The 22,462-nt window shown below is 36.2% G+C and overlaps 2 protein-coding genes across 3 annotated transcripts; one reads left to right on the top strand and one right to left on the bottom strand.

Moving 5' to 3' along the window:
- Positions 1 to 2,487: 2,487 nt before the first annotated feature.
- Positions 2,488 to 16,634, top strand: LOC120623784 (histidine-rich glycoprotein-like). Of its 2 annotated transcripts, XM_039890018.1 has the most exons (5): positions 2,488 to 2,596; positions 2,924 to 3,585; positions 11,872 to 12,091; positions 15,426 to 15,618; positions 16,382 to 16,634. In XM_039890018.1, exons 2-5 carry the CDS (start codon positions 2,935 to 2,937, stop codon positions 16,521 to 16,523), a joined length of 1,206 nt encoding a protein of 401 aa, XP_039745952.1. In that variant the 5' UTR covers positions 2,488 to 2,596; positions 2,924 to 2,934; the 3' UTR covers positions 16,524 to 16,634. The 2 variants fall into 2 exon arrangements, with proteins under 2 accessions (XP_039745952.1, XP_039745950.1); XM_039890016.1 differs by having other exon boundaries at positions 2,520 to 3,585.
- Positions 16,635 to 18,048: 1,414 nt separating this feature from the next.
- Positions 18,049 to 22,317, bottom strand: LOC120623970. The gene is made up of 5 exons (XM_039890264.1): positions 22,067 to 22,317; positions 20,710 to 20,881; positions 19,813 to 20,033; positions 18,747 to 18,877; positions 18,049 to 18,310 (listed from the first exon to the last, which is right to left on the bottom strand). The coding sequence occupies exons 1-5, from the start codon at positions 22,205 to 22,207 to the stop codon at positions 18,127 to 18,129; spliced, it is 849 nt and encodes a 282-aa protein (XP_039746198.1). The 5' UTR covers positions 22,208 to 22,317; the 3' UTR covers positions 18,049 to 18,126.
- Positions 22,318 to 22,462: the final 145 nt, after the last annotated feature.

The following is a 22,462-nucleotide window of genomic DNA, read 5'->3' on the forward strand; positions in this document are numbered from 1 at the left end:
GTGTTCTAGCTAGCTTCCACCCTACCGACAAAGACGTCATCAAGTCTACGTCAAGAGATTTGGTGTTTCGGTACGATTCTGCGAACAAACCGTTTAGGATGCCCAAACTGCATCCTCTTATAATCAGGTGAGATTGCGAGCAAGTGCTATCTTGTAGTGGAATAAAAAAAAATATAATACAATGTTTATCAAGATTGACGTATACGATAAAGTATGTTAAGATCTGATGGCACCATAACGGCACAGAGTGTATGTGTGAAAATACCCTTACCCATACCTACCATGTTGACAGTTACATTGGGATTCCAGTAACCTTTACAATTGACAGGTGTCCTTGACATTGTTTGCAACATTGTTTAAGTTTTGTAATAGTTGGTATAACGAAGAGATTTATCAGCGTTCAATTATTTCCGAGTGTATCCAATTTCAAATGTAGGTTGACTTGTTTCAATTGTTTATTTTTACCTTTTTATATTAGTGCTGTGGGTTTAATTAACCACACTAATTTTCCTTCCAAGTTCCTGCACAACTAAATTTTTCAATGTTGCATCACCAACCCAGCCGAGGTGACCAAACAAGATGAGCGTCACAGATTTTATTAGTAGTTCAGCTTTTTGTGACAGAGCTCGTCCGGGGAAGTACTACAACCATGCTTATTTTTGCCTTCAAACAGTACTGCTGTGTTCCAGTCTGAAAGGCGTGGTTACATGTGTAATTACAGGCACATGTTGCGTTTATAGCCGATGGTTTTTCACTTGCAATCAAGTGGGACATCTTCTTGGTAACGGCTACAGACTATAATTACGTCTGTGAGATCTAGAAAGCGGTAGTGTAGTGTAGTCCAAAATATGTTTGAGAAAGTATGTGTGATATTGCTTTTATAGAATAAAGAAATAGTAAATTACGCAATATTGTCTGGTTATCTCATTGTTATTTTTTATTGTTTAATACCGCGTTTAAACAGAGATGTACAATCACCACTTTGTTTCCCATTTGGTCTTTATATTTAATGTTTCCAACGATATATCGATAGCCCTGGGAAAGTGGAACGGGTGGTGCCGAATCCAATTCGATTTCTATCGCCGTGACCCTACAATAGTACAATTTGTTTTAATACTAACAAAATAAATATCTGAGTATTACGAAATTTACTTTGGTCAAGGATTATTGCAGAATTGTAATTTGTTAGTAAAAGATTTACAGTTTTGTGTTCAAGAAATTTAAACCCACAGACCACGAGATGGCACATATTTGGTTTTTAAGAAAATAAATACCAAAAGAGAAAATAGACAGAAAGTATTGTCAGTCTGATTTATATAAGTAATCTTGGATTATTGAAAATAAAAAGAAAAAGAACTTGATAACTTCTGATTGTCACCAACTTTATATTAATAGATCAACGCACTCAGAATAGTATATTCTGAGTTCAATAATATCTATTTTATTATGTATAGCTTTTTCAATAATTTTCCATACTATGGGAACTTGTTAAAAAAAATAATTTGTGTACGCAACCTCCTTGAGGAAGGCATCATTGAAAAGTGGTGTACCAATGAAGGTTTGAAGTCTGCAACCTTCTTAGCTAATAAATTGTCAATCTGCGAAATCTTAAAATGTTATTTTTAAAGCTACACCCGATTTTCAAAATAAGTACTTAAAAATATCAATAGAACAAACCTTGGTTGAATGCCACACATCTCCCAAATAAACTGTTCCTGTAAGATGCTTTAAAAACAAAAAAAAAACGCGGACGAAGTTAGTTATATTTCATCGTGATACACGAAACATTTTGATTATTAATAGAAAATCAATCCACTTTTATAATATTGTTATGCACAAAATATTATGATTATTAATCGAAGGTCAATCAACTTAACGGGTTGTTAACCTTCTTCACAGAAATTGTATATTAAGATTTCTTTAGAACTGTATTAATTCGTTATTTTAGTTTCAAGAAGTTTTGTTTATTAGCATGAGTACTGAAGCTTATTTTTATCTACACTAGTTGGATACCACGGTAACATGTCATTACCACATAGGTAACTACTCATTAGAGTAAATTCTCAATTTCAAAAAATCGAATTTAGCACCGCTGGAAAAATATTTAAACAAATTTACAAATAAATACCTCCAACTATGGTATTTTATATTTTTTATGGCCCGTGAAGTTCTATAACTACGAAAAACCAGTTTTGGTACCAGGTACCATTATTTCGTTAAGAAGCGTATATTTGTTAGTATAACCTAATAACATAAAAAAATATTACGATTTTAACAAAAATATTAAGTGGATGTTTCATATCGATGAGGTAACCTATGCATTAAAGGGCTATTGTTTTTAGAACCTACTCCTTAGATTTTTTTAGACAAAAAATAATATATTCCAGGAGTAGGTACTAAATAGTTCCGCTCTTAAAATAATGCAAAACGAGGTTTCCTTAAAACCTAACAATTACATAACGAAGGTAGATAAAAAAAAAAAACTATGACTACTACCACTAACTTTTAGATAAATTCATACTTCATACCGCAACAATATCATTTGTAGTTTGCGTGAATTTTGTGTGACCTCTCGCTTCCATAATTCCGATAACAGGTAAGCGTTTAATAATTCACGGCCTCATTGGTGTTATGTTGAACGAAAATTCGCGAAAACGATCAAGAGGGGCTTGGAAACATCGTTGATTTGCATCGGGTTTGAACGCTTTCTATAACCGGCGAGCACGTTTAGTTCCTCTTGCGCTGTTATCCCGTGCGAACGTTTGAACAAACATAACGTTAAGCCTACACAAACCAGCTGAAGTTTGCCGAACGCGCGATATAAAGCCGTGCAGCGACCATCCGCGCGCATTGTTAACATTTGCCAACAGTGAAAGGCTGTTATTAAACTAAAGTATTTAATAAAAAAAACTGTGTATTACAGCTCATTTTAAGATGCGAACAGCCATCTGGGTTCTGACCCTCGCGGCCATCGCGGCCGCAGAACTGGCAGACCTACCGTGGGTCGAAGAGGAAGACCTAGAGGAACAGTACAATGATTACAAAGAAGACAACCATGACAGAAGTAAGCGCGAGGCGTACGTGGAGGGTCCTTTCGAGGAGCACGTAAGAGTTAAGCGTGGTTGGAAAGATGAACCAAAAGATCGAGAGCGACGCGCAACGGAAACCAAAAAACCACATCAGTACGAGGTACATGAACATAATGATGAAGGGTCCATTAAGGTACCTCCGTATGAAGAAATGCTAGTGGCTAGCGCTGAGCATTATCATAGAGTATACGTTGCTCCGCCGAAAGCACGAAGTTTGAACCACGAAGTGCCAGCAGGGCCGCTCACCTTTGGTGTCAGCCCTGAGGCTGAACACATCAAGGTTGCTACACCAGTTTCCTTCTCAGTGTCCCACCCCAACCAACCTGCACACCTAGCTCCCGCTCAAACTGCTGAAGCCGCTGCACTTCCACACGAAGATTTAGCAGTTGCCGCCGGTCATCATCATGAAAAAGGACACGCGCCCTATTCCCACAAGTTCGCCAACGGCGGAGGTCAGCAACATCACGGGGATCATTATGCGGAGCATGGTGGAAAGGTGAGTTTTTAATTAAAAATCATTAATAATATTTAAAGACTTACAAAAATACAGTAAAGCCAGTGAGATGTTCTCTCATATCCTCAAGAGGGCAGGACTCTCGCGAATCCACAGACGGGCTGGCAGGTATATTTCATAGATATGGAAGAAAGAGAGAAAGTAACTTTTTACTATAAAACTGCCTAGGCTGAGCACTTTTTATTTATGGCATTTGCATTATCTTACAAGATGGATTTTGTGTACCAGGTACGTCACAAGTGTCACTACAAGCAAACAGACTTGTCGTTTCAAAAGTAGTTATATTAGGCCTACTTAAATGTTGACTACTTAAAACTTGGGTGTTAACGTGGGCCTGCTCTCGAGCCCTTAATATCAATGGACTCAAGATTTTATTATGAATACTGAAGTGCCCGAGATTTGAAAATGTAACCCTTTTTAAAAGACTCTTCATTCCTCGCTCTCTAATCGGTATGCCACTGCCTCTGATACTAATTTAAGCCTCGGATGAGCAATAACAAATTTCAGATTGTTTTTTAGAAGGAATGCAAAAAAGCCGACAGTCTCGTTCGGAAGATTGGTTTTCTTATGCAAAGTTTTGCGGTTCCACGCTGTTATTAGCTAAGCTCGTTTGTTTTTATGATGCCTTGAGTAATCTTAGACCAATTTATTGGTCAGAGGCCTCAACGTGTAAAAAAGTTTAAACTGTTTCTAATCGTAGCTTGCTGTGCAATCATTTCAAAGAAGAAGCAATAATTATAGGGTACTTTTTGTACCGGAAAAGTAAAGATACCTAAATTTAGTTTCTAATTTCAACCGAATCCCAAGTCTATAGAAAAGGTAGACGATATTTTGTTTAGTGATGTTGCAACATATCTCCGCATAATCGGAACCGATTTCAACACTTAATTTTTTTTTTTGGAAATGTTTACAGTTTACTAGGTCCTGCATCATAGTTGCAATTGTTTAGTGAGCAAAGTAACAGTAGGTATCCTTACTTTTATTCTTTAACTAATTGTAGTGATTAATTAGTAGGGCGTTATTAGTATTATCAGACAATATATATTTTTTTAAATCACGTTACGTTCTACATAAATTACTCTAATTTAAAGCAATGGTAACTTCTTATTAACACGAAGAAGCAGTAAATTTTAATATATACTTTACCTACATTATGCAGCATTATCCATGTATTTTCAAGATTTTTACGTTGCATATTATCCAGTCTCTGACTGAGTTCTAATTCAGATGAAATATATTTTTCATGTCAACTGATACAAAACTGTATATAAGAACTGTTAAAAATGATATTAACTGTATTTACGATAGCATTTAGGCGCAAGAGAAACATAGCTCACAAGTGGGCAGGTACGTAGGCAACGTTTCGAATTGTATATTATGATAATATATTTCCGTATTTATTTATTTTGTTTGTTATATTTCCGAGGTTCCTCACTCTGAAGCCCTGACCACCGGTTGCTTGGGCATTCAAAAGCCCCGCAAGCGGAGGGTGGAAGTTTTTTTTAATAAATTTTTAATAGTGTTTTTTAATTTATTTTTAAGCCTTGTTAATAATATAAAAAAAAAAAATTAATAAATGGTAGAATATATTGCCGTGTTAACATATAATATATTATATGCACACGAAGTCACGGAAAAAACCTTGTTATTAACTAAAACTTCCGTGAAGAAAATGTCGTGACAAAACCTACCTACTTTTTATTGCATGTTTGTTAAAAATGAATCTTCAAAATGGGTAGGTTAGAATGAATTCGTTGTGTTATTGGATTTAAAGTGTAATTTCTTACGTATTTTATGATGATAAATACATCTATTATTTATTCATATTCGCAGAATTAATGAAATATTAATAGATAACAATATTATTTTTAGCTGTTACCCGCGACTTCGTTCGCGTTGATTAAGGATTTTTATTCCCGCGGGAACTCTCTTATTTCCTGGGATAAAGGTAGACTATGTTCTTTTCCATGTAAAAGGCTATATGCATGCCAAATTTCATCCAATATATATAAGTAGGATGATCCATTGATTTAATCCGTGATTTAATCCACACTTGCTAATATTATGGATATGAGTATGTTTGTTTGTTTGTTCAGCCACTGCAATGATCTTAGAGATTTCCTATAACGAGTAATCCGTACTAATAATATATAGGCAAATAAATAAATATACTACGATAATACACACATCGCCATCTTGACCCCAATGTAAGCGTAGCTTGTGTTATGGGTACTAGGATGACGGATAAATACTTTTATGAATAATATACATAAAATACTTATAATATCCAGACTCTGAAAAATCGTTAATTTTTATCACACAACATTTTCAAGTTGTGGGAATCGAACCCATAGCCTTGGACTCAGAAATCAGGGTCAAATTCAAATTCAAATTCAAATTCAAATTCAAATTTCATTTATTTCAAGTAGGCCTAATATAAGCACTTTTGAAACGTCAAGTCTGTCTGTTTGTAGTGATTCTACCACCGGTTCGGAAGGCAGATTCTACCGAGAAGAAGCCGGCAAGAAACTCAGCAGTTGCTCTTTTCCAACATCAACAATTTACATTTTGTATTTTAACATTCATTTTTCTATCTTGTGAGAGCTGAAAGCGGAGCCGGATGCTTCCAAGCAACCTTATCATTAAAAAATTCATCAAATGTATAGTAACCTCGCTCTAATAAATGTGTTTTAACAAATTCTTTAAACTTGTGCATTGGCAGGTCCAAAATCACCTTAGGAATCATATTATAAAAGCGTATACTCAATCCCACAAATGATCCCTGTACCTTACGCAGACGATATGCAGATGACACTAATTTATGACCATTTCTTGTAAGTCGACTGTTTATGTCCACTTTTTGTTTATAAAGACTAATATGTTGTCTTACAAATACTATATTGTTATAAATATATTGTGAAGCTACAGTAAGTATGCCTATTTCTTTAAACTTCTCACGGAGGGATTCGGGTGATGTAAGTTTATATATTGACCGTACAGCTCTTTTCTGCAATATAAATATAGTTTCGATATCAGCTGCTTTACCCCATAACAAGATTCCATAGGACATAACACTATGAAAGTACGCAAAATAAACTAGCCTAGCTATTTCAACGTCAGTAATCTGTCTAATTTTTCTGACTGCGTAGGCAGCCGAGCTTAGTTTACCCGCAACTCGCTGCCCACTGCGCTAATCGACCGTCGAAAAGTGTGTATCTTCATTTACTTGTTACCTAGGTTGGGCTCAACGACTGTACCGATTTTAATGAATTTAGTATAAAAGTAGCTTGCATCCTAAAGATGAACATAAAATAATTTCTAATCCGGAAAAGCACTAGGTTAACGTTTCTAGAAAATATAAATCTTAAAGTCTTTTTAACTACGCAGGCCTTCACAGTAAATCTTTCTTAACACAATAATTTTGGTTTCTTAGCTCTCGCGGAAACCGAAAAAAACGCAAATGAAGTTTTTTTTTCGGTAGTAACATTAAACCTGTGCGATTCTACAGCTACCTTCCTGATCCATTGTTTGTTTAAAATAGTTAATTACTACAAGTGAATACGTGCCTATTGTTGTATCCTATTATAATAAAAGTTAAAGGTCAAATATGAGGAAGATTTATTTAAAATCGCAATTAGGTAGGTACTTATTTTATTATCTACTTTTAACAGTGGTTAAGTTGGTTTGTTTTCGGTGATTTAACATATTTCAATGCTCCGGTTGTTTTAAAATTTGTATAGTAAGCAAAGGAACGGCCAGACAGTAACAAGAAACTTGAGATGGATTTGCTTGACACTCCATATCTATATATATAAAAGAAAGTTGTGTTAGTTAAACCATTTTTGACTCAAGAACTGCTGGACCATTTTTTATGATATTTGTTTAATGGATTTCTCGTAGACCGGAATAGGATAATAAGTATTAAAATATAATATTCATAAAAAAAATGATCTGCGGTACGCAGTTCGCCGGGAAAGTTAGTATATAGATAGACAAAGTCGGCAAAATAAACAGTGAAGTTTTTTTAATTGATTAATTTGAAAAATCCTGACAAGTTATCACAATAATTATAAATTAATTCAAAAGGAAATTATAAAAATCCTCTTCATTTTAAATGTGGAATTACCTGAAAATCCTTTTATCTTTTCTATTGGACGAATAAAAACGAAGCACAAAAGTGGTTTAATCAAAACTAATAGAAACAAGTAATTGAACTTTAATGTAGATATTGTTTGTAATAAATACTAAAAAGGAAAAGGTTTTTTGTTTTTTTTATAATTGTAGACCTAATTGATTATAAATTATTCGACAGACTTTAATGAATCTTTAATGTACTTTTGTAACAAAACACACAATTTTTGAACACCATTTTTTTTTTTCTATAAGTTTCCTCATTGGACTGTTTTTTTACCCTGCCCGGGAAGTCAGGGCTTCATCAATGAAAGCATACCAGATGGATTTTTGTGCCCACAATCAGCTGTTGACCTCTTCAAATCTATAAATAACAAGTGACATGTAAATATAAGTAGTCGGACGTCACTAGACTGGCCCCTTGCCAGACGCTATGTTCACACTGCGCTGGACCGGGTCAGATTGAAATAATAAAAATATGGAAATATTAGTGGCAGTACAATTTAGAATATAGCATATACTTACTATAGCTAGCATTCTGTTGGCGGTCATAGGATCCATACTGGAAAATTTGGACGGCCTCCCTGGTTCGTTTCGGGAGGTGCCGGGTTCGTTTCCGGCAAGGGCAATTTGGAAATTAATAATTTCTGAATTTTCTGTTGCCTGGTCTGGTGGGAAGCTTCGACCTTACCGACAAAGACATACCGCTATGTGATTTAGCGTTCCGGTGATGATTTCGCTTAGAAACCCATTAGGGGTATGACTACCGCACTCCCTAACAGGTTAGCCCTCTACCATCTTAGACTACACCATCACTTACCACCAGATGAGATTGAAGTCAAGAATATAAAAAGCACCCAGGGTACGGTTCCCGCGGACTTCAAAACTAAACTTTGTGCGTTATAGCTAAACAGCAAAACCAATCTAGAAAGCTTGCATCCTGAGACAGACGCACAACAAACAGGTCCCGCGTCATTTTTAATTACAAAAACTAACGCGGACGAAGAGCAACAGCTAGTAATAAATACTGTGGGTGGTATTTGAAAAACCGTAATAAAACGTGGACGAAGAACAGAGGCAACAACTAGTCTGTTTTAAATTATAACCGAACTGTCTCAACTAAAATTAATAGCCGCAACCGAAGCCCAGTCGGTTACAAAATTGACCCCACCGGAAATGTATCTAAGAACCTTTTGTTCGCGAATCGTATTACGTGCCAGCGAATTCGCCATAACTATTTTGTAACAGCACGGTCGACGGCTAATAAATATTATATTGTGTCGACTACGTCGATATTAATGAGCCCCTATCGATGTTTCGGATCGCTGAAACTGACGTGCAGACAGATATTAACTAGCGTGAGTGTGACTATCTACGTCGGGAGCCTAAAATAATTGTAGTAGGTATTACGTATTCGACGGTACTTCCATTAATTAGTATTTTTTTAGAAGCGATATAGCGGTGTAAATTGAGAAGTATTAACGTAGGAAGGCATTGAGGGATTTTCTCTCAGTGTGGTTGCTTACTATGCGCTTCATAAGAAGGCTCAAAGACACTCAGCGAACGATGGAGAGAGTTATGCTAGGAGTGTCAAATCAGAAATGAAGAGATCCGTAGAAGAACTAGAGTTACCGACATAGCAGCAGACAGCGAGTCGCGAAGCCTTGCTGGCAATGGGCAGGGCACAAAGCTCGGAGAACCGATGGACGTTGGGGTCTTAAGGTGTTGGAATGGCGACCCCGCATCAGTAAACGCAGCGTAGGTTGGCCCCCGACGGTAGCAGTCGCTGGGAGCCGTTAGAGGCAAGCGGCCCAGGACCGGGGATTGTGGAACTCCCTATCAAAGACCTATGTCCAGCAGTGGACGTCTATTGGTAGTGAAATAGATGATGTCTGTGTCTGTGATGATGAATCTAATGATAATGAACGTAGGTAGGTATGCCGCGTGGTGACGCCTGACCCCTCCTCTTTCCGCGTCCTTTGTGCTGCTACTTACCATCTACTGCGGTCGCCAACTCGTCTGCCCAGTTTGTCGATTATGGGATAACCCTCCCATTGAGATGGGCTTTTATATCTGTTGTAGGCTATTGATATTTATATATACTCTTTATTTGTACACCACTCAAGCAAAGAAACAAGACAAAAAAAGAACAAACACATGAAGAATGAAGCAGGATACAAAAGGCGGCCTTATCGCTAAGTAGCGATCTCTGCCAGGCAACCTTAGGATTAGGAAAACTAAAAAGAAAACAAATAGGTGGGGTACACTATAAACCAGACTACACAAATAAAAAAAAATTAAAAATACTATTGATAAATATAAAAAAAAGAAATATACTAATACATATCCTAATATACCATAAATACTTAAATATGAGTTTGAGTAGATAAATAAATAATAATAAATAATAATAGTCGTCTTTACTGAGCGAGATAATGAGCCTTAACAGCATTTTTAAATATGCCCAATGACTTCGACTGTCTTATGATCAATGGGAGTGCATTCCACAATTCAGTAGCTTTGACAGTGAACGGATGCTTATAAAACTTCGTTTTGTGGAACGGCATGCTCAAAGTCAGCGCACGACTCGATCTAAGTTCCGACTGCACTCCAAGAAATTTAAACTTTTCCTTAAGATAAGAAGGAGTCTTAGGATTAAATAACACACAGTACAGAAGTGAAAGTACATGAAGATCCCGGCGACGGCGGATAGGGAGCCACTTAAGCTTCTGACGAAATTCAGATACATGGTCATATTTGCGTAATCCAAATATGAACCGAATAGCTAGATTTTGAAGACGCTCAAGTTTGTTAAGATAGTCCTCGGTCAAATTAAGATAGCTTGCGTCCGCATAGTCGAGAATAGAGAGAAAAAGAGAATGTGCTAACATAACTTTAGTCGGGATTGGAAGAATGGATCGCAGACGGCACAGCGACCTAAAAGTGCCAAAAGTCCTTCTACTCAAATCCCTGACTTGCACAGACCACGATAACTCTTTATCAAGATGCAAGCCAAGGTCCTTTACAGAGGCACAAAACGGAATTGTGACACCATTAAAATCAACACTAGGTAGATTTCCCCAATCAACCCTTGACCGCATACCAGGGCTTCCAATAATAATAGCCTGAGATTTTGCTGGATTAACCTTAAGTCCATACTGCCTGCTCCACTCAAAAATTTCATTAAGATCGGTGTTAATAGCAGCAACAGTAGAACCAAGGTTATCAAGGGTTGAATGGCGATAGATTTGGATATCATCTGCATACATGTGATAGAGAGAAGATAATGGTAGGACATGTGATAATAGTAGGTACAATTTTCTTTAAGAAAAAATTTTCCTAAGGAGAATAAATGAAAAACTTTTCTCATGTCTTAAACGTCTAGTGATAAACGCCATAAGTACCTGACCTTACTTAATAGAAGGTTAATGGACACCGCAGATCACACTTCGGTGGCTGTTCGGTCACAATTATTAATTTTAATAAGATATAATTAAAAATTTAACTATTAAGGTGTTTGATAATTACTTTAATGACATACTTAGGTTAGGTACTTAATAACGTTTGAGAAAAGCCTTGAAACTAATTACATATTCGTTTGTTGAATACGTTTTTGTATTGCAGCAGCGTAAATATTATAATTAACGAACAAATCGGTTTTTATAACGCTTGTTACGGTTGGTGTTATTTTTGAACCCATCAGAGGTCCTTATTTGCTTGAATAAGGCAGTGTGGCTCTCACTTAAGGTGCTGAGTGCTACTAAATGAGGTTTTAAAATGTACGTAGTTTTCAACAGCTAAAATAAGTTATATTATACTTCTTGGCTATATTTCTAACTGAATGGTTATCCGCTTTACAGGATTCAGTAAAATTTTTTCTAGAACAAATTACTTCTAACGAAGAAAGTTTTTTTAGATACCTAATTTTTTTTTTTTATTTATTCATTTACACTAAATCTGATGATTCCAAGTACCATATCATTAAAAAAGATGCAATAAAAAATATGCAAATATACATGACATGTTACATTAAAGACATGATAGGATTTTAATCGACGTTGCATCTCTTAAAATCGAATCCTATCATGTCACGACCTTAAGATATATATTTTTTATAATTCCTTTATAATATTTCAGTCAACCAAAGGCGGTAACTCTGACCACTATGTGGATAAGGGACAGAAGGGCTTCCGGACCAACCACCTGCACCGCAAGGAGTACGAAGACGAGGGTGGCCTGAGGAAGAAGCATCATGATGAAGCCAGCGACCGAGGCCACCACGAGGAAGAGGCGTTTGGGTCCCGAGGGGCGCACTTCGGCGAGAAGAAGGGCCACAAGAAAGGACATAAGACTAAAGGTGAAAGCTAGAAACTAGTTTAGCATTAGTAGCGCCTTTTTGACATCACTCAGAAATAAGCATAGCATAGGAAGGGAACCTTATTTCTGCCTTAAGCTATATTAAGATTATAAGTGTTAAGATGATAAGTATCTTTATAATCAATAATTTTCAAATAACCATGAGGTGTGCCTCGAAGCGGTGATAGCCTAGTGGTTGCGGCTTCCGCTTCACTTTCATAGGTCGGAGTTCGAATCCCGCACCTCTAACTTTTCTAAGTTGTATGCATTTAGCAGTTACAATATCACTTGTTTCAACGGTGTAGGAAAACATCGTGAGGAAACCTGTGTGCCTGAAAGTTCTCCATAATGTTATCAAAGGCGTGTGGAGTCCACCGACCCGTACTGGGCAGCAGTACTGCAGCCTTACCCCTTCTTATTGTGGGAGGAGACCGTGGGCTGGTAATAGGTTTATATGATGATGATGATCAATCAAAGTGGGTCATTGCTTCGTACCTACTTTATTTTCAAAAGACGTTATCACGTCGAAAATTACCGATAAATTTTAGTTAATTTGATTAATTGCTTTAATGGCGTAGTGATTATCACGTTCGACTACGGATCACGAATCACAAATCCCAGTTCGGGACAAAAAATGGAAAGACATTGCGGATTATTCTTAGTACCTGCAGCCAAGTACCAAGTGTATGGATAGTACAGAGATGGCTTAAGTAACATGGAGACTGTCACAAGATATTGGTGTCAGTAATATAAGATTACGATCCTCGTAGCAGTGTCTTGTGTCAAGAAATTGCACTCACACTCGCCGTCGATGTAAAACGATCCGCAAGCTACGTGCCGCGTTCACTTTTTCACCGATATAACCGCATACATTGGCTTTGGTTCCGAAAATTCTGACTGATTGATTACCTATTTCGATTCTACCGCCCTGAACACAACCTGGACTACAGGTAAAATTATTTAATATCTTCCAAACGACCATGCCAAGAAAGATCGACTCAATACACCAAACGGGATTTCGCTTGCGTGGCATTGAAGAGCGCGCTAAAGGACACCAAAACGGGGTACGAAAGCATGCAACAGCTCGCAACGGAAGCAATCGATTACAGCATGCTTATGGACGCGAAGGCATGCGATGCAGTCTTGGCTTACATTCGATCGTAGGGAGGTATTAAAATCTCGTGACGTGCCTGACATGCCCTGTCTATCAGCATGCCACGGGATCTCTCAATAGCTGCGAGCATGCCATGGTATCTGATTGGCCTCTGATATATTCAGAATGCGCTGACTGGTGGAAAGATTCCCTGCCCTGCTACCTTAGGTGTGCAAGACTTTAAAGTAATGACTCAAAAAAAAAAAAAAGAAACACTAACAAATTCTAATTAAAATTATTATTTTACAACTCTACGACAGATATATCGTGTAAATTAAGAATTAAAGTTTGTATGGTAAACACAGAATTTGATGATCAGAATTAGTAAAGGCACAAAGTCGCGGGGATCCTCAAGTCACCATATGAAATCATTTCGATATTATACATTTATTTGAAGCATTGTACCTACGTAACGTTGAATTATCTGAGCATAATCGCAACCACGGCAAATTGCTTGATAATGTCGTAATTAACGAACCAAAAGAAAAAGAAAGCCAACAATGATAAATAGAGAGCATAACAATAACAATTTATTCAAATTACGATAAGGTCAAATGATCAATGGCTAACCAAACCAACCAACTTTATGTAACAAGTGATTCGCTTTCACTCAGCCGCAAAAGTCTATTTTTTCTAAACAACACAATGTGGGTCGACGCTTGTCATAGCTGAGGAGATAGTGGCAATTTGGTTATTTACGTATGATAAGTTTGTCATTGGGTGTGATATTATAGGAAATTGAAAATCGCGGGAAAGTCGAAAGTGGTAGGTCCTTTTATGGAAAAAATGCTATTCAAATAGTATGTTATTAGTGCCTTTGAATTTAAATCTCTTATTGATGAATCTAAATAGCTTGCTAATGTTGCTTACATCTCTGTAGAATATCTATAGGATAACACTATTTTAAAACCTGTCAAATTTTTACCTTAATGTCTTGCTCATATGAACTACTAGAAATAATATTTTTAAAAAAAGTTTTTCACCCATAATACCTTTTTAAAATCTTATTTCAATGTAGAATTACTAAAAACAGAATTGGATTAGAGTACCGTGGTTTTTTGTGTTTAAACCACCTGCCAGACTCCAATAATTAAAATCTATGTATAGCTATCAAAAAGTTGGAAACAGACAATAATTACTGATTATTATAGTTATCACAGAACCTAGACGTCTGGCAAGTCTTGGCATACCTAGTGGAAACAACAGTGTAAAAGATAGGAGACAAAGGCACTTATTCTTTCAAATTAATCGATAATGGGGCAACAACAATGTAATATGTATTAGAATTCGATAAAAATCTTTTTTGAATTTTTTACATCAGCTGCCCGAACGAATGGTATAATAATTTTTGCCACTAGCTTTTTAACTATAAGTAACTACCGTGTAAAATAAAAAGGAATGAAAACCTTTTCATCTTTAGTCGGTCAAATCAGCGCGGTAACTTTACGTCACTAAATGTAATGCAGCTACGTCATAACTCATAGTGCAACCAACCGGACAATAACTAAGTAATCCAGATCGTAGTTTTTAAACATTGCAGAAGTTTAAGGAATGTCTTAGTTCATCATTAACAGCCAATTACTGGGCAACAACCCACTGATGGGCACGGGCCGCCTCTCACGTAGAATAGGAGGAATTAGAGCATAAACCCACCACGCTGCTCCAATTAGAGTCCTTCAGACAGACAGGCTTTACGTTTGAAAACTGCTTATTAAGGCCTGATGAGTAAATTTGTCCCATGCCAACTTCATTCTACGACCTCATCCTCACATTGCTTGAGTCCGTAATGTCTTAGTGTTATATGAATTAGCCTTTAAAGGTAAAAAATGGGCTATCAAATGTATAAAAGAAAAACTAATTCGACGGATGGTTCCAAAAATTTGTGCGTTTGTAATATCTACTGAAATGAAAGAACAAATCCAGTACTCTAGAATTAGGTTGATAATAATTTTTTACATGTTAAATTTGTCATTGAATTCAGGCACTTAATATCGTGGACATTATATTATTAATTTATATTATTGGGATATTATTTCCACTTATGCGCCAGGGCCCTGAGAGTTGATCCCTGTGTGGTTTCCTGTGGGAGAAGTTAAATTTTTATCCTTTCCCGGAGATAATAATTGTCTTCTGCCAATGGGGATAAAACAATCTTTAACCTAAAAGTATCGTTGATCAACAGGCTTCCACAACAAATACCACAAGGATGAGTTCCAGAAAGAACACAAGTTCTACGACGACTTGTACAAAGACGGCGAGCACCATCGCTACGGCAAGTTCAACGCCAAGCACGCCAGCAATGAGAGTGGCAAGAAGAAGGTGCACCATGTCAAGGGAGGACACGACTACGTTGAACACGGCAAGAAGGGATACAGGTATTTCTTTTTATGCAACTAGTCTCACCTAAGTGATAATGATGCAATCTAAGACGGTAGCGGGCTAACCTGTTAGGGGCATCGCAGTTATATCAAACCCGTACCCCTAATCGGCTTTTAAGCATCATCGTACCGGGACGTTAAATTTGTTGACATCATTTCCGAAGCTTACCATCAGACCAGACCAAAGGAAATTCAGAAATTATGAAATCACTTACGACAGCGCCAGAGAGATTTTCTGTAAAATCTTGGTCAGTATCTATTGTCCTTATTAGAAACCTCAAAAGTACTCAACGGACGATGGAGAAGCGCATGAGATTATTTATATGTGATTGAAGACTCAGATCCATCGACAAAGCTTATGTAGGTAGTCGAAAAGCTAGAGTGTAAGGTAAGCTAAGCTAAGTGGGAAAGGATTCCCAAGTACTGAGGCGATGATTCCATACTTGTAGATAACCCAGTGGGGAAGACCCCACGTACAACGACACGTCAATGTCAATTAAATGGCAATATGGAGCTGAAAAACTTAATATTAATATTTAAAAAAACAGCTATCTAATACTCATCTACTAAAATGGGCAGAAGTATATGAGAATCAACAAGATGCTTTAGTTAGCATAGCACATCAAAATGCTTCCAATTTAAGTGGAAAGTCTTGTTGCGAAATTAAATTTTCATAAAACTTTTCGTTGTAAAATCTTTTTGAATTTTAAATAGGCTTTACATAACGGTGGATAATTTTTTTTTTATTTTTTTTTTTTAGTAACAAAGGACATATAGACGCAGACCACAAGGGCTATCATGGCAAACATGGACATGAAGAACATCAGCAACACCATTCCGAGCACGGAAAGAAAGGAAAACAAGGCGAGGGATCACAATGGGGCTATGCCAAAAAACACTAGCCTATAGTCCGGTAAAGGCCAATAGTTGTGAGCAAGCAGAATGTAGGATAAGGCTGTTTAAAAATGTAACTAATGGTCCTTATTCAAGAGTTCATAATACTTTAACTAAATTATTTAATAATTGGCATGATGGTAATGACGAATGTCCATTGCTCCAAATATAACTAGTAGGGTAATTAAACCTACCACTCTTGAAATCTAATATACTAAAAAACTCGGTCTCGGAACCAAGATCTATTTCGGGCTGTTACAAAATCAAATTTTAGTGAAATAAGTTTTGCGAAAACTGAATTAGGACCATTTAGTTGAACTAAATTCTAATCTATTTAAATAATTACTACTAAGGTAAAGTTTGTAATAAGACAGTGATGTAATCGTGAGGTTTCGTGATTATCAAAGTGAAATTTAATAATAGTACTAAGTGAAACCCTAAGTAATTATTAAAGTTCTGGTTTATGTCGTGATGAGTATAATTCTATTTATTTTTAATTTAAAGTTAATTCGCCGTCAGCAAAGATCATCTTTTATTATGCTATGTTTTTAATTACATTATAAATTCCATAGTTTCTTAATTAATTTTAAGATTTAGTTTGTTCTGCCATTTATTTTTGTATGTGTCTGTAGTGATAGGTACTTTCCTTTTTAATTTTCTTGTTGAAGTCTTTTATACACTAAGTGTTGGTCATTATTATTAATCATGTCAATAAGAAATAACTATAAAAAGAATATTAATATTGTTGTATTGTTAAACATTTGGAAATTTAATTTCACAGTACATTTGTGAGATATTTAAGTAAAAAGTTCTACGTCCGCTATATTCACGCAATTGACCGGAACAAATCGGTCGGTTGTTGAAACTGTTCTAAGGTCGTTTGGACTTATATTTTTAATAAAACTATAATCTAGATTACTAAAATTATACACCATTTATTTACATGTCTCTAGCGCCTGTATTTACTTGTCGCAATTTGCCAGCACCGAGTGTAATTTTGAAAAATCAGATTATTAAAACATTTTGATGTAAGTTAGTGTTACTGACATCAAAATATCTGCTGTGTACTAACACTGTGATAGTCATAGTAAGGTTTCTAAGTAAGAGTGTATTGATTGATAAAATAAATGTTTGTTCTTTACTAAACTTTTGTAAAATTATGTTTATTGGTTTAGGATTAATTTCTTACAATGGCACTTAACACCATTAAAAAGGCTAATCATTGATGATAGTTTGTAACACGGGTTTTTGTTATATTTTATAATAAAATATTGAATTACATGTAAATATTATTTTGTTTATCCTAACGTTCTTTATGCCCACATGTAATAGAATAATCATAAGTATAATAATTATTGCTTTCAAAATCTAAACTTTGTTGCTTATAACCCTTTTTGGGTCTGAAATTCGTATTTTCTCATTTTGATTCAATTCATCATATTTGTTTTTTTTTACTATGTAGCAACTCTATTTATTTTTTATTCTTTAACTCATTTCATCGTTTTACTTTTTTTAATAATATCTTGAAGTCTTTGATTGGAATTTTTTTTTGAAATATATTTTGGAAGTTTTATTATTTCATGCGTAAGCTCTTCTCATAAGATTTGATCACTAAACTGGGAGAGGTCTGCAAGGCTCCTTTCCTCCCAATGCTGGATCAAAGTGTTTTGTATAAACACTGACATTCAGGTGAGGTCGGCGAGGGAAGAAGACTTTTTGTCCAGCGTCGTCGATGAAGTCCGAGTAATCCATGGACCATTCACGCTTCATGCCACATTTCTCACAAATTTTCGATCTGAGGATTTCATAAATGATTCAAATTATTCCAGTTAATATCACAATGTCTTAAAATTACTGGTAATTCATAATTATTGCGTAATGGTAATGGAAAGTGTCGTTAAACGGAACGTTAGCAGAACCCTGACGTGGTGAACAGATGATATCAAACGAGACGCATCAAACCACTGAATCCAAGCGGTACAAGAGTATGGAACATTTGGTCACAAAATCTGGAACTCCTTACTGATGGAATGGTGTATTCCATCTGTTTTAAGCGTATATTGTACATAAATTGTATTCATTTAACTTCTCTTTAATCTTCATTGTAGCAGTTAAATGGGATTACAGCCTGGTGGACAAGTCTTTATCATCTCACTCGTGGGAAACGAGTTTGATCCCGGCTCAAACCTCTAAAGATTGTTCTGTAATCTGCACGCATTGTTTTAACTTACGCGTAATGGTTGACGGAGATGACGTGCGCGAGTGGATGCCTCAGCTCCTCCGCGTGATCCAGGGCTGCTTGCAGGAGGAGTGTGGCAACGCCCTGACCTGCTACTTCTGAAGCTGTTCCCAGAACCTCTATCTATAACACCGTGCAAAAGAGTTTAGTTAATTGACGCCAGGCAAATATATAACAAATCTATAAGAAGCCCGAACGAGAAAAAAATATAAAAATATATACTAGCCGCAGCCCGCAAATCCGCATTTTTTTGGATTTTAAAAAAATACCCTGTGATCCGTTAGTACTGGAAAGGGATACCACAGTATTCCATGTCTTGTCTTCACGATGGAAGGTATCTATCTATCTAACGGTAACATAAGTTTAGCTATGACACCGTACGTAGGTAACAAATGCCATTATTTTTATATAATATAATGCTATAATCTGAAATTTTGTTGCCATTCTGAGGCAATTGTACTGTAAAGTCTCAGGCATGCAAGTTTTCTCACCATTCAAGTAAATAATATTTAAATTGCCTGAAAAACGCGCATATCTTAAAAAGTTAGAGAGTGAAGGTAGTTATAATATCAGAACTACAAAATACCCCTGGGCTAAAGCGATGGTGCGTTTAATGATTCGTAATTCAAAAAAAACTATAATGTTCTCTAGTTGCAACTCCTATCTACAAAGGTTGCCTGAAATAGATTGCTTGCAGCAATAAGGCGCCTTTGAATGCCCATAATTTTAAATTCTTTATTTTATGTATAATTGAAGCTTGTGTGCAATAAAGTATTTCTGCTTCTTCTTATTCTTTCAACCAGACAGAATTGCCATGCAATTCCAAGTGCTATAAAAGGAATTCCCGAAAATCGTATGGTTTCTTAAACGATTATTCAAAGCTTCATCCCTACTGTAAACTATCAAATTTATTATCATCCTACAGTGTTTTTTACTTTCAACTTCTTACTGTCTTTTCCCTTATGTTTTAGGATGCAATAAAGTGTTTCTTCTTCTTCTCATACTTCTTCTTGGGCAAAAGCTAGTAGCTAATTATCGAAGACGGGACCGAAACTTACATCATATAAATAGTTGACGTTGTATTTCCTGAACAGGTTGGGACTCTTCAAGCAATGTGCAATAAAATACATGCGGTGTCGCTCAGCTTTGCAGACGGTGTAATGCGCCCATTCCTCATACTCGTCGATCATCCATGGAAACGTCTTGTTGGCCACGCTGACTCCAACCAGCTTCTTCTCTTTGGTACGGTGGATGAATTCAAAAGCTAAGAGACGATCGCCTGAGGATGACCAATTTATCCATACTTATATAAAATATAATCATCAATTTATAAAACTCATTTTGACTTCTTTCATCATCATCATCATCATCATCATCTCAACCACTGGACGTCCACTGCTGGATATAGGTTTTCTGTAGGGATTCCCACGTGCTACCGTTTGGGCCACTCATATTTAGCAAGTACAAGCGACAACTTTTGTCGTCTATCCACCTCGTGGATGGGGGATCAACCAACACTAGCCTTTCCAGTGCGCCACTCCAGCACCTTGGAACAACGTCCAACGGTACTCCGAGCTATTTGCCCTGTCAATAGCCAGTTCAGCATCGAGCCTCCTTATGCTACGTCGGTAACTCTGGTTCTTCTACAGATGACCTTATTTCTAATTTGATCCCGTAAAGATGCTCCAACCATTGAAACCCGTTGCTAACGACTTAAGCCAACTAGCGACGCGACGCTTACTGAGGGTAGCCCAGCTGAGTTCAGTTCGGCGATTCACTTCCTTCTCTAAATTGGATCTACCTAACTGGACTGTGTGCCCTAGGTATAAGACATAATCTTCTACAAAAATCTAATCTATCGATAAGGGTAGTAAGTAATAGAAGGACACGTTAAGACTATTTTAGTGCTTCTACTTAAATGCAAAGTTGTTATAAAACTCTTAAACAACCAGTACCTGTATGGGCATATTTGTCAGTAAGAATCTCCAAATAAGGGCAATCGAGGCACATCCACAGCCCCACAACGCTGGGCTCCCGCGTCCAGTAGTTTGTGAAGAGAAACGACCTGATCAGCTTCGCGTGGCATTGGTTACCATGCTCGACGGTTACGTCTTTAATGTTAAAGCACTGGATCAAAAAAGGAGTTATCTAAGATATTTTAGTTTGAGCCATAAAAATTAATATGAAATTTATTGTTAAAATAAATAAATAAATAAATAAAAATTTGGATAATCCAAAAGTGCACGACTCATAATGCTCATTTAATTATCAAATATTGAAAAAAAAAACATAAGTCGTTCAAAATTAGTTGCCGAAAAAACAGCTGTACTAGGAAGGTACTGCACAAGCGCCCCTGGTGGAATAAATGTACATAATATCTATAGATATAGATATATCACCATCCATGTTAATTTTACATGGATAAATATAGATATACAGTCTTGTAGTTTTCGTTTTTTATTAATTGTAATTAAACGACACTGAATTAATTAATCATTCGAATTCAGTGACCTACAATCGTCGATTAGAATTAAAAAAAAAAAAAATTAAAACAGCTGTACTAGGAAAGTGATGCACAGGCGCCCCTGGTGGAATAAAATGTACATAATATCTATAGATATAGATATATCACCATCCATGTAAATTTTGCATGGATAAATATAGATATACAGTCTTGCAGTTTTCGTTTTTTATTAATTGCAATCAAAAATTCACTGAATTAATTAATCATTCGCATTCAGTGACCTACAATCGTCGATTAGATTTTTCAAAAAAAAAAAATGTTGGTGTTTTTTTCCAATTCTATTGCAGTAAATCAATTTTTTAAAAGTATGGAATTAATCTCCATTAAATTATCTCGACAATAGTATGCAAAACATCTTGATTCCGTGAACTAACAAGGCTATAATAATAGAAATAGCCGCCGAAATGAGGCGAAAAAAATTTTCTTATTTTAATTTGGCTTATTTTTGCCACCCAGCAGCATTGCTGTGCTCTGGTCTAAAGGGCGTGGTTGATATTGTAATGTATGCACGGACACATGAGGCTCAACATCTTTGCCTCAAGTTGATCAATAGCGGCACTTTGTAGGATATCATCCTTGCATGCCCTGCAAAGTGTTGCTCTGTTTATGGACGCTGATTTTTTTTTCACTTTATATAAGGTAGGCCATTAGCCTCCGTCAATTATTGGTAGAAAAAACCCCTAAGTAATGTCTCATTGCCGTATAAATCTCATATTATAAAGGAGAGGAGACTTGTAGCAAAGAACCATGCTGAGCCCACCATGTTAGTCAGAAGAAATTGTACTTACCGGTTTCTTATCTAATGGGTAGTAACAAACGTCACACGGTGTTTGCTTCTTTCTAAAACGCTTCGCTTGTGAAATGATCGAAGGTTGTAAGAATCTTCCCGATAGAAGTATACGACTCTTTAAATTTTGAAGGTGATTCATTGCTATGGGATGGTTGATGCCGTTGGTTCTATTTTAGCCTCATTTTATGCAAAAAAGTTGGAATTTTATTGGTTTCTGTTGAATGTTTTTGCTATTGAATCTGACATCGGATTGACAAGATAACTTTCAGAAATCATAAATGCTTCAATTTAACCGAAAGTAGTTTAAACAAACAATATAAAAACTTCACGGCATTAATAGATTAGTTTTGCGTTCTTGACATGATTCAAAATGGGAAAAAAATAATACCACCTT

The sequence above is a fragment of the Pararge aegeria genome, chromosome 5 (genome assembly GCF_905163445.1).
Source record: "Pararge aegeria chromosome 5, ilParAegt1.1, whole genome shotgun sequence".
Taxonomy (NCBI): domain Eukaryota; kingdom Metazoa; phylum Arthropoda; class Insecta; order Lepidoptera; family Nymphalidae; genus Pararge; species Pararge aegeria.

Excerpts from the sequence above, each read along its gene's own strand:
- LOC120623970 (XM_039890264.1), bottom strand. The coding sequence starts at position 22,207 with ATGAATCACCTTCAAAATTTAAAGAGTCGTATACTTCTATCGGGAAGA. Across the intron at positions 20,882-22,066 it reads ACCCATTAGATAAGAAACCG|TGCTTTAACATTAAAGACGT; the intron begins GTAAGTACAATT and ends TTTTTGATCCAG. Across the intron at positions 18,878-19,812 it reads ACGTCAACTATTTATATGAT|ATAGAGGTTCTGGGAACAGC; the intron begins GTAAGTTTCGGT and ends ACGGTGTTATAG.
- LOC120623784 (XM_039890018.1), top strand. The coding sequence starts at position 2,935 with ATGCGAACAGCCATCTGGGTTCTGACCCTCGCGGCCATCGCGGCCGCA. Across the intron at positions 12,092-15,425 it reads GAAAGGACATAAGACTAAAG|GCTTCCACAACAAATACCAC; the intron begins GTGAAAGCTAGA and ends GTTGATCAACAG. Across the intron at positions 15,619-16,381 it reads CACGGCAAGAAGGGATACAG|TAACAAAGGACATATAGACG; the intron begins GTATTTCTTTTT and ends TTTTTTTTTTAG.